Source organism: Myotis daubentonii, chromosome 3 (assembly GCF_963259705.1).
Source record: "Myotis daubentonii chromosome 3, mMyoDau2.1, whole genome shotgun sequence".
NCBI classification, from domain to species: Eukaryota; Metazoa; Chordata; class Mammalia; order Chiroptera; family Vespertilionidae; genus Myotis; species Myotis daubentonii.
The window spans coordinates 140,406,137-140,417,918 of NC_081842.1; the positions used below are offsets into that span (position 1 = coordinate 140,406,137).

An 11,782-nucleotide genomic window follows, 5' to 3' on the forward strand; every position below is an offset into this window, starting at 1 on the left:
AATCTTGACAAAAATCAGTTTTAACTTAAGAGGTATAGCTGTTTTACAAAGTGCAAATAAGCAATCCTTATAATATTCCTAGAATGGGGCATTTAGTCAGTTGATATTCCATATTCTGTAGGTCACAGTTTAGGACACACAGATTCAAAGTTTTTTAGATCAGAAACTTGTTAAGCCACAAAATTTTACTGCAGAAAGGGAGCTCAGAGAATTAATAAGTCTACCTCATCATTTTGAAGAGAAAAAGGGAACTTTTAAAAATTACCCAGTCAAGGCAACTATACAGGAAGGCCAAATCAGACTTAAGCACAGAGGTCTCCCTACTCTAATGGTTTCTACGAGGCCCCGAGGCCACCTCAAAGCTGACAGCCAAGTGAGGGACTGAACTGGGATGAGAATACAGACAGTCCAATTCCCTCCTCCACACACAAGGAAAGGTCTTGTGGAAAAGACTGTCCCCAGAGTTTCACTCCTACTCTCCCCCAGGCCTTGGGAACTCTGGCCTGAGAGAGGAAAGCAGTGTTTAACAAAGCTATTCTTCTCTTAAGGCCCGTGAGTCCAAGAACGTTCTTTTTAGCTTCCAGAAAAGTCTTTGCCTGAATGCCATGAAACCAAAAGGAAAGAGAGATGAAGGTGAATCATTCTTGGGATGGACTGGGCTTGCGCCCAGACTCCACGGAGAAGTGTCCCCTCCCTCTCATGTCAGGGACAGTGCTCCCTCTCAGGTGACAGTGAGGGAGCGCCAACATAATGGTCGATTTCTCCCAGTCCCTAATTCATACCTGAGAATAAACTGGGGACTTGGGGAGGCACTGCCTTCCTTCAGGCCACTGGGGACCATTTCCTAATCTTAAAGTTTATTTTCAAGGAGCACTCCGGTAATATGAAGGTCAATTCCTAGAGGTTTTTATCTTTTAATTTTTAAAAATGAAAACACAAGGTTTAGCAAGTGGAGAATTAACAGACAAAAATGATCAGGACAACTTTTAATTTTTTTTTTAAAATAAAGCTTTTAAAGAACTGATTATTTATGCCAGTGTATGGTGGCAATTTTATGTTAATAAAAGTGGATCAGGCCAGGCAGCAATGCCAAATATCCAACATAATTCGGACCAAATGTAAAATAAAACCTGCCTAAAGTAAATGAATACTGTAGCATTAAAATGTATATTTATAAATAAAGTAATTATTAATCAACACTAAGCCAATATTGTATTTTAAATCTAGAAAAAGGGCAATGGATGGAAATATGAGGGCAGGGACAAATAGATCGTTAAGGCAAGGAATTCTGTTGTATTCCCAAATAGGTGTCTCCATCATAGATCACGAACTTCCTTAATTCTGCATTAATCAATCTTCGCTAAATACTGTTTCAAACCTGTTGGTCTTACCTGGTAACTGTCCAGCCCTCTTTGGAGCTTGGTGGACCGGGCAGTCACACAGCCAATAGATACTGACAGGATGGCTTCAACCATAAGTGGCAGTGTCCCTGAATGCTGTACAGGTTTTACTGTGACTTGCACTCTCCGGGAATGACCCTGTAGAGGTGAGGGTGCCATGAGGGAGTGATGTGGAAATGGGTGCCAGGAATGGGAATGGGGAGTGAAGGGGGAAGGGAAACAAATTAGGGAACAAAGAGTCAAATAATGCAACAATTCCAGAGACTGTGTGTTAGTGCAGGACAAAGAAACCATGAGACAAAAACAACCTTAGTACCTGTCTGAGCTGAAAGATGCCTCCAGTGTTGACGTCTTTCGCCTGGTGAAGCTCCACTGCAGCATATTCCCCTAACTCATTCAGTTCTAATATGGAGATCCACATTTCTATTCTGCGAGTCACTTCATTCCACCTGCAGAACGCATTCCAACATACAACACTCTCATTGCCCAGGGACTCTATTAGGAATAAGCCACCGTTCACTGACCACTTACTATGTGTTAGGCACTATGCTATGGATGTTGAGTACACTATTTTTTATTAACTCTCAAAACCTTTTGGTGTACCTTCTTTATAGTTTATTGAGGTATAACTTACATTCAGTGAAATGCCAGATCTCAAGCACAGAGTTTGATGCGCTTTGACAAATGCATACATCTGTGTAAGTTATCCCACCGTTAACCTCAGAAAGTTGCTCTTGCCCCTTTCCATTCACCCTACAACCACCCCTCCCTGCAGCAGCCCTGTAAGCTCATAGATTAGTTTTGCCTTTTCTAGATCTTCATATAAATGGAATCGTGTAGTAGTATATACTCTTTTAGGTCTGGCTTATTTGGTTCTGCATGTTTTTGAGATTCAGTTAAATGGATAGCAATAGTCTTTTTTAAATTTCTGAGTACTATTCTATTCTATGAATACTACTACAATTTGTTTATCTATTCTCACATTAAAGGACACTTGGATTATTTGCAGTTTAGGATATTATAGAGTTGCCATAAACACTTGTGTGTACAAGTCTGCTTGTTTTCATATTTTTGGGTAAATACCGAGGAGTGGCATTGTTGGGTCATAGAACAGGCAAATGATTAACTTTACAAGAAGATATTCTCCTGTTTTCTTCTATAAGCTTTACAGTTTTATATTTACAGTGATGTAGTTTTGTGTATGTTGTGAAGTAAAAATCGAAGTTTTTTCCCCCCATATTGATATACAATTTTTCAGTCTTGTTTGTTGAAAAGATTTTCCTTTCCCCATTGAATTTCTTTGTTGCCCAGTAGTTCCTTTGATCATTCTCGTTTCACAAATGAGGAAACAGGCTCAGAGAATCCGTTTTCTTAAGTATTGTCCAAGTGCTACTCTTGGCCCCGTGTCTGAAGCTCACAGGAAAGTACGAACCTGTCATGCAGCGTTCTTGTCTTAGCATGAAGAGAATCCACCTCCCAGATGGAGCTACCGTTCCCAGCACACCGGTGGCCCCACACTTCAATCGCCAGCGCTCCATCTGAAATGAACTCCAGGAATTCCTCGGTTACGTTCACCACATAGTCCTGGAGTAAGCAGGAGGAAAGACAGAGCAACAAAAATTATACATAAAGAAAACTGTGACATTTTTCTTCTTGCCTTTTAACTGTATATACATTCACTTTGGAGTACTAGTATATTAACTCGATCCCAATCTTAAAAACTATCTCTACTGTTTTATAGAACACCATCAAGAAAAAATAATATAAAATCTAAAAGTGATATTATGAGGTAATTTAACCCTACCCTTTTCTTTTATAAATGAAGACAATGAAGAATGCTACTTGTTCCACGTCAAACTGCTTGTTAGTTACAGAGCTGAATCTACGTTCCCTCAGTCCAGGTTCATCATTTATAGCTCTCCAGTCACTCGGACATTCAGCTGGGATAGACCAGTAAGCACATCAAAAAAGGAACATTTGATTGCTCCTTGCTTATGGTGTAGAAGACTAATAACAAAATGTAATTTTACATGATCATCGTCATGATTCTGAGCTCTTGCTCCTAGACTCTCTCACCCCAATTCCTCATTTAAAACACAAACATATGACTGTGAGGAAACGAATCCTAACTGACTGAGTAGTAGGGAACAAAGCCAATTTTCTTTCCATTCGCGGCTCAGAGGAATCCTGGGTGAACACAATTCTGTTACTAACTTCTGGCAAGAGCTGATCCAACTTCACACTATTTACCTTCTTATTCATTTCCCTTAGAGAAAGAGCAAGCATTTTAGAAGAAAAATAAACTTAATGATCAATTAGTACAATCTACATACTTTAAAGATAAAATAAACCCCAAGGGCACATAATGATTCCAGGGGCCCTGAGACCAGTATTTACTAATAAACCAGCTGTTAACTAGAATGACCTTGAAATTCAGATTGTATAATCCTGCTAAATAGCAGCTTTGTAGATCCAAAGAAACATGGGGAATACAGAAATAAAAATGATTAATGAAAAATTTGAGAAACAGATGGGTGAGAACAGGTAATAAATGTGGGTTATTTTCAGAAAAAGAATGACTTGATAGGCTTTACATATGTGAAATTTTATAGGTGGTGATATGAATTTGTTTTCTAATTGTAGAACTAAAAGGAATAGGCACAATTTACAAAAAAATAAATAAAAGGTCTTGAGTACCTATTAAGGATTATCCAAGGAAAAACAAAATTACAGAAAATAGAGTCTGTCTGTCAAAAATGACTTATTGGCATTCCAATGTGAAAACCAGAAGGGCAGCTAATGTTCCAAAGTAGGTCTATGCAATATTCCCCCCAAATCTACTTTTCCCATTTTATATTTTCTTTCAAAACTCATATGGTAGCCCTAATTGGTTTGGCTCAGTGGATAGAGCGTCGGCCCCATGGACTGAAGGGTCCTGGGTTCTAGTCTGATCAGGTGCATGTGCCTTAGTTGGGGGCTTGATCCCCAGCAGGGGGCGTGCAGGAGGCAGCTGATCAATGTTTCTCTCTCATGGATGTTTCTAACTATCTCTCTCCTTTCCTCACTGGAAAATCAATAAAAACATATATAATAATAAAAGCATAATATGCTAATTAGACTGGACAGCCTAACAACTTTCTGGACAAAGCCGAGGCTGCGAGGGCCGAGCCCCTTACATGAATTTCATGCATCGGCCTCTAGTATTAAAATAAAATAAAATAAAAGACATACTGATTAAAAAAAACTAAAACAAAAAAACTCAAGGAAGAAAAAAACCCCTCATATGATACATTAGAATGCTGTGCTTAGAATTCTATACTATATTCAAAAGAATGAAAATATCTACAGCAACTTACATGTTAAGATGTCCACATATATCAAAGTAACAAGATATAATTTTGCAATATATATAATATAATCACATTTTTGTAAAAAAGTGTTTTAAGAAGTTGTGTGCATGACATTAAGAGTGTGTATCTATGCCCATTCATCTGTGTGAGCATGTTTACCACACATATAAATGTTGTGGAATACAGAAAATAGTTTATCAAAATATGTAGCAAACTGTCATTGGTCATCACACCTCTGGGGAGTATGATATTGAGTATAGGTTTTTCAGATTTTATTTTAAATACTTTTAAATTTTTTGAAATTATATTGAAGTACACTTTGAGGTTATAAAGCCTAATAAACATATTAAGTCTATGAAACATTCTTATGGGGAAAATTTCTAAAGTACAAGTAGCCTTTTAAACTACACCCAGATTTGTTGCCTCCCGCATAACTCATTTCATACCTTACAGTGAGAGAAGGTCACACTATACTGGGCATCCTTGGACTGTGGGGAAGGCACCTCTGGGTCTACTACTGGGGCAGCCACTGTGGACTCACACTGGTCCCAGAATGTGTATTGACAGAAGACAAAATTCGAGAGGTTTAAGGGCAGCCCAGTTGCTTCTTTAATTTTTACCTGAAGAGACAGATTTGTTAAAATGCAACTATAACTTCCATAAAGAAAACATTAAACTACGCATTCTTTTCTTATTTCAACTTCCCCAAATTTAAGATTAAGTGATGATATAATCAGTCATCCACCTGACATCTGAAAATATTTGGCACCACTTCATTAGGGTTCTATCTGTAATGAAATCTGTACCGTAGTTCTATAACTAGCATATAAACTTGGCAACAAATACATACAATGCTCTAAAATTTTCTTAGTAACTGAGTTTCTGATATAGATAAAACCTTTACTAAAAAAGTATGCTTCAACAAACAACATACACTCCTTGCATGCCACATACACAGCCCTTTGAAGTACCACACACAGGTCATCAGAAAGTGTTCATCATTGTATTTATAGCCAGAAAGTTTAACTTCTACTATGCTCTGTGAAAAACTCATAAAATTTTCTATAAAATTGTTTTAAATTAAGAAGTCATTTTTCTGAGCCTCCCATCACTGTCCTCTCACCCGGCATGTCAGTTTTTTGACTCGGTGAATGACTTCCCCACTGCTGTCTACGACTTCAAGACTCCCACTCTCGCTGGAGTTCTCTGAGGAGTCGTCTTCCACCACGCGCTCTGGGACAGCCCCTGTGATCCGCATCACTTCCACGTGGAGACGCCCTGCAACCTGGGTCAGGGGACCAGAGGACGTGGGGTTAAAAGGCATCATGGACAACACAGAGACAGAAAGCATTCTACAATATCCCAATGAGCAGCTGCACAGCTATCACTCCGCCATCTCCAGCAAGGAGGAGCTCAGCACTCCCGGAGCCAGTCCTTTCTACGCTTGCCCCTCCAATCATCCTGCCTGACTCTGAGCCAAATTTATCTGCCTGTAACTTGCCTTCTGGAGTCATCTTCATTCTTACCCTTCTTGTACAGGATAGCCAACACACAGCTTAAAGACTACTATCATATTCTACCTGGAGTCACCTATTTTCCATGTGTATATATATTAGTTCACTTACTCATGCTATCAAATACCTGGCCTCTTGGGAATACAAAAAAAAGACGCAGACTCTGCTGTCAGGGCACTTCGTCAAGTGGGGAAAGACAGAGAAGTAAAAGCCCAATAACAACAGTGTAGACTAGCTGCCACAACAGAGAGTATGTACCGGTTGTTATGGAATAAATTTATCACCTCAACAACTATTTGCCAAGAACTGACACCGTGCCAGGAACTGCGCTAAGTGTTGTAGTGACAATAGGGAAACAAACAGACGTGGTCACTGGGCTCAGGGAGTTTCTATTCTCCTGGGGGTAGAGAATGGGCTATCATTCCCACTGGAGCTGAGGAGTGAGGCCTACTCCAAGAGAAACAGCACACACAGAGCCAGGGAGTTAGAAGGAAACAGTTCCTTTAAAATGTTTTTTTTTCAAAAAATGGGCTTCAAATATCCTCACTATCTTGGGGGTTCTCAGAATTGATGCTAGTTTAATAGTATCTCTCTTAAAGTTGTTGCAGAGAAACAAATCAAAATTGTTGAAATTTGCATTCCCAGAGTTGTAATTGGCCAAGTTATCTTTTATACAACAGCGCAAGGTTGTAATCACTGCAGTTGTGAAGGGTAACACATGTTCTGGCTGAGCCACTGTCATCTTAAATAGTGAGCTTGTTTTTAAACGTAGCTCCGACCCAACTTCTACAGCAATGTGCACTGGTGCCAGGGACCTGGGAGATAGTGGCTGATGGTATTTGGCAAGGCAGACAAATATGAGGAAGTAGTAAGGGGGAGGGAGTGAATAAGAGAAATCAGAAGATAGTGATTTAAGCTTTTTTCAATGCTTTTTGAGAACCTAATACATTTAAAAAAATATATTTTATTGATTTTTTACAGAGAAGAAGGGATAGGGATAGAGGGTTAGAAACATTGATGAGAGAGGAACATCGATCAGCTGCCTCCTGCACACCCCCTGCTGGGGATATGCTCGCAACCAAGGTACATGCCCTTGACCGGAATCGAGCCTGGGACCCTTCAGTCCACAGGCTGCAGCTCTATCCACTGAGCCAAACCAGTTAGGGAGAATCTAATACATTTTTAATATAATTTCAGGGGATTTCTAGAACTCTAAAGCCATCCATGGACCCTAGCTTAAGAACCCTGACTTAGCCATTGGATCCCTTTGCCACAGGAGTTGTGCCCATTTTTAACATGAGAAAAAACAACTCCAGCCCACTGGTCTTCCAAAGCAGAATGTTCATGGGGGGCTGAGGGGGGTAGGGGGTGTTACGACATGTAGAAGGTAGGCTATTAATTTGCACACCACAACTGGGAATCTAGGGTTGATTTTCTAGGTTTGCTTTAGGCAGAATGGCATCCTATTCTAACTAAGCCTGCTCTAAATATCACAAAAAATAACCTTGCATGTTATTGAAGGACAAACTAGGAAATAAGGATATGGTTAAATTTAAAACATCAGTTGATAGAATGGAAAAAATAAAAAAATCGGAACTTGAACATTTTCTGAAATGTCTTAGGTGTACATAAGGCCATATATCTAAATAACTGAAATATGAGAGTTTAAAAGGGGGTAACAATCCTGGCTGGTTTTTCTCTGTGGTTAAAGCGCCAGACTGAGGACCAAAGGGTCCAGATTCGATTCCCGGTCAAGGGCTCAGGTCAGGGTGTGTGCAGGAGGGAACTGATCGATCTCTCTCTCTCTCTGCCCCCCCCCCCCGCCCCCTTTCCCACTCTCTCTAAAAGTCAATGGAAAAAATATCTTTGGGTGAGGATTAACCAAAAATTAAAAAATAATAAAAGGGGGTAACAATGGGATAATGAAGCTTGTTTCCTTTGAATATTTTGGGTTTCAAATCTTGTAAAGACCACTTAGAGGCCAGGGGGGAACTAGAGTATCACAGAGGTAAGAGATTAAAAGAAATGAATGCGGGGTACAGAGCAGAATCTGGTTTCCAAAGATTTCTAATTTGATGAAAACAAAAATATAAAATGTGTTATAATATTCTTAAAACCATGACTTAAGGTTGATAGTTTCTATTGATATTAGTAGAGAAAAAAGAATGAGGATTGTGACTCTTTTGCCTAGTTTCTGAATCAACCTCAAGAACTTAAATAGAAAAAACAACAACAAAAAACCTTGAACCATCATTTTCTCTGATGCTGGCTTGTCCTTACCTCCCCCTGCTGGCTGATGATAGGGACTGCATACTGAAGTTTCACATCACAATAGAGACACTCCAAAAACACATTAGCCACACCGATGAGGTTGTGATTCTCTTGGGCTTCATAGAAGGGGTCACCTCGTTTCCCATAAAGTCTCTTTGCCTGAATAATAGGAGAGGCAAGTAGGCAGCAGAGAAAGAAATAACACATCAAAATGAAATAAAATGATTTAAAACTAGCATTAACAATTTTTTAAAAAGCATTTATTCTAACAAATTTAAAAAGTAAAATTAGAATCACATCACATAAATAAAACAAAATTAGCACATTGTTAGTTGGGGAACTAAGTGATATCTGTGTAGAGGATCCTTCTTCAGTTATTGCCTCATCTTCCCTATCACACCCCACTTGCAGCCTGCTTCATTTCACTCCCCATGCTTTGCCTCATTTCCTTCACCGAACCGTTTTGATTAATAATGCCCAAAAAGTGAAATTACGCTCTCTAAAATTATTCATAGTAATCTACCCAGCCATGATCACAGCTCGGGGAGCATGAACATATGCTAATGAATATAAAATCTGCACAGACTCCATCCAGCTGACTTCTCACAACACTGACGCAGCAGCACAAATTCACTTAAAGCAGCACTTTATTTCACTTAAAATGTAGTAAGAAATGCAGCCAAGTAAGAATGCACTGTGTTCTCTTCATTTGGTTCTATCTGCGTAGGGACCACATGTTATGTTACTGATCCAACTTAGCATTCCTTTCAAGATCACTTTTACTTTACTCTTTTATTTTTTATTTTTTTTAAATATATTTTATTGATTTTTTACAGAGAGGAAGGGAGAGAGACAGACAGAGAGTTAGAAACATCGATGAGAGAGAAACATCGATCAGCTGCCTCCTGCACATCTCCCACTGGGGATATGCCCGCAACCCAGGTACATGCCCTTGACCGGAATCGAACCTGGGACCTTTCAGTCCGCAGGCGGACGCTCTATCCACTGAGCCAAACCGGTTTCGGCTACTTTACTCTTTTAATCTAAATGTCCAGAGCACCACTACGATGATTGTCAGGTGTGTGCACATGAGTGTGCGTGTCTGTGTTCTGACAATTAAATCATTTATACTATCTGCTTCTAACATGACCAAGTCTCCTTTACATTTTATCTTTTTTACCTCGGGAACTTTTTCCTTCCATTCTTGATAAAGGTCTCTCATATCAATTAATCGATTCTCCAGCTTCTCAATGGTCCAAACTTGCGTGCCTTTCCCTTTCCTCCTCACTTGAATAGCTGGCTCACTCACTATTGCTCCTCTCTGCAGAACAAAGGAAAGCAAAAGCAAAACAAACAAAGCAAACTTGTTATAACTGTTTGGATTGTTAAAGCAATACACATTATTGTAAAGTAGCAACTTTAAGAAATATAATATTTACCAAAGATGAAATTCTACCACCTACAGAATACTTTGGTTTATTTTCCATCTTTTATGTATATCAAGGCACACACTTAATTTTTATCAAAAGCAGAACCAAACAAAATACAAATTTCCTATTCCAATTCTCTCTCTACAGTTTTCATGTTATGGTCATCTTCTTGTGTCCACAATTCTTCATAAACATGAATTTATAGGTAGCACAGCTACCCATTATCTGGATGGACTAATTATTTGACTATTCTACTGTTCAATATTATGGCTGTCTCACATTTTTTCTATTATAAAGGACACTATGATAAGCATCCTTATACAAAAAGCATGTTTACGCTTTAAGTTCACTTCTATGACCATGGACTAAGGACACATTTCTCAAAGGAGAAGAACTTGGTCAAATGACCACAACCCAGAAGACTGATGAGACACTCCCTCGCTCATTTCTGGCTTGATAATGAATGGATGAAAAACTATTCTTTTTCCAAGTTCTCCTTAAAGAGAACAATTTTCAAGTTGAACTGATGGGAAACATCCAAATGGTTGCAGAGTGCTCTGTGAATGTTAAGACAGTTAGCATACCAGTCTTCCTTTCTTATAGAATTAATTCTGAAACTGATACTGCAACAAAACATAAACCTAACCCTCATTTCAGAAGGGGGCATTTATACAAAAGAGACAAGCAGGTGGGATTACTTAGACATATTTCTAGTTTTAAAGAAAGCATTTAAATTAGCAACCCCTTCAGGCCACCCAAATTCTCATATTCTGATCATAACATATCTAAGGGCATATATACAAGTGAAGGTCTGTAGCAGAAGTTTCAAGAAGAATGAAAACTCTGGCTCACTTGCAGATCTCCTTGGGGAGGTTATCTTGGAGGTCAGGTTTACAGTCCATCTTACAGGATTCACTAATGCACACCTTGCTCTCATTCTCACCTTTCTATTGGCACTGAGGTTTGTAGCAGGGATCTGCAGAGTCACCTGGTAGTCAGTGAGTTTGCTCATTTCCTCGGCTAAGAAGTTTGCCTCCCTCACCAAGGTGTTAGCCTTAACTAGCTGCTCGCGCAGTTTTGCCAGGCTCTGACGGAAGAGTTCATCCCTGTGGTGTAGCAGAAAAGGACATGAGAAAAGGGAAAAGCAAAGGAAACGGCAATTGGTTTCTAAGTGAGTCCCCTTGTCTCCTCCCAGGGGTCATCTTCCCTGGATGTGGCTCAAGTTAATCATCTCTTTGCTAGAGAGAGATGCAGCGTGACTGCAAGAGTGAGAGTAGGACATCTGAGGTCAGATTGCTCTGCCTTTTATCTCATGGCCCAACTTACTAGCTAAATGACTGGCAAGCCATTTAACCTCCCTGCCTCAGTTTCCTCATGTGTGAGATGGGGAGTGAAAATGATAAAATACAGCAGCAGACGTGAAGATTAGATAAATATAGGTAAAGCACTTAGTGACTGGCACATGATAAATGATCAGTAAATGTCCGATGCTGCTTTAGTCCTATTATTATTATAACAAAGGAGTTTATTAATGGGTCTACAGACACACCTGGCTTTTTCAAATTCTGGGCTTCTCATTTACTAGATGGGTGATTGAGATAGAATATTTAAACTGATTCCCTGATCTACAAGACATAGATACTAGTTTCTATGGCATAGAGCTGTTAGGAGCATTAAATAAAATTAGACCATGTTTAGATGTGGTAAGAACACAGAAGTTAGCAATATTTTATTGCTCTTATTGTTGTTGTTGTTATCACTACCATTTCTTCCACTACTACCTCAGTTCTTTTTTTTTTTTAAATATATTTTTATTG

The 11,782-nt window shown here is 39.2% G+C and overlaps 1 protein-coding gene across 1 annotated transcript in view; it reads right to left on the minus strand.

The window, feature by feature from the left end:
- Positions 1 to 11,782, minus strand: part of KIF13A (kinesin family member 13A) — a 207,269-nt gene that overhangs the window by 25,338 nt on the left and 170,149 nt on the right. Inside the window, 8 exon segments of the mRNA XM_059688710.1 lie at positions 1,392 to 1,538; positions 1,717 to 1,849; positions 2,833 to 2,984; positions 5,197 to 5,370; positions 5,874 to 6,035; positions 8,545 to 8,694; positions 9,716 to 9,856; positions 10,909 to 11,071. Coding sequence (XP_059544693.1) covers positions 1,392 to 1,538; positions 1,717 to 1,849; positions 2,833 to 2,984; positions 5,197 to 5,370; positions 5,874 to 6,035; positions 8,545 to 8,694; positions 9,716 to 9,856; positions 10,909 to 11,071 — 1,222 coding nt within the window.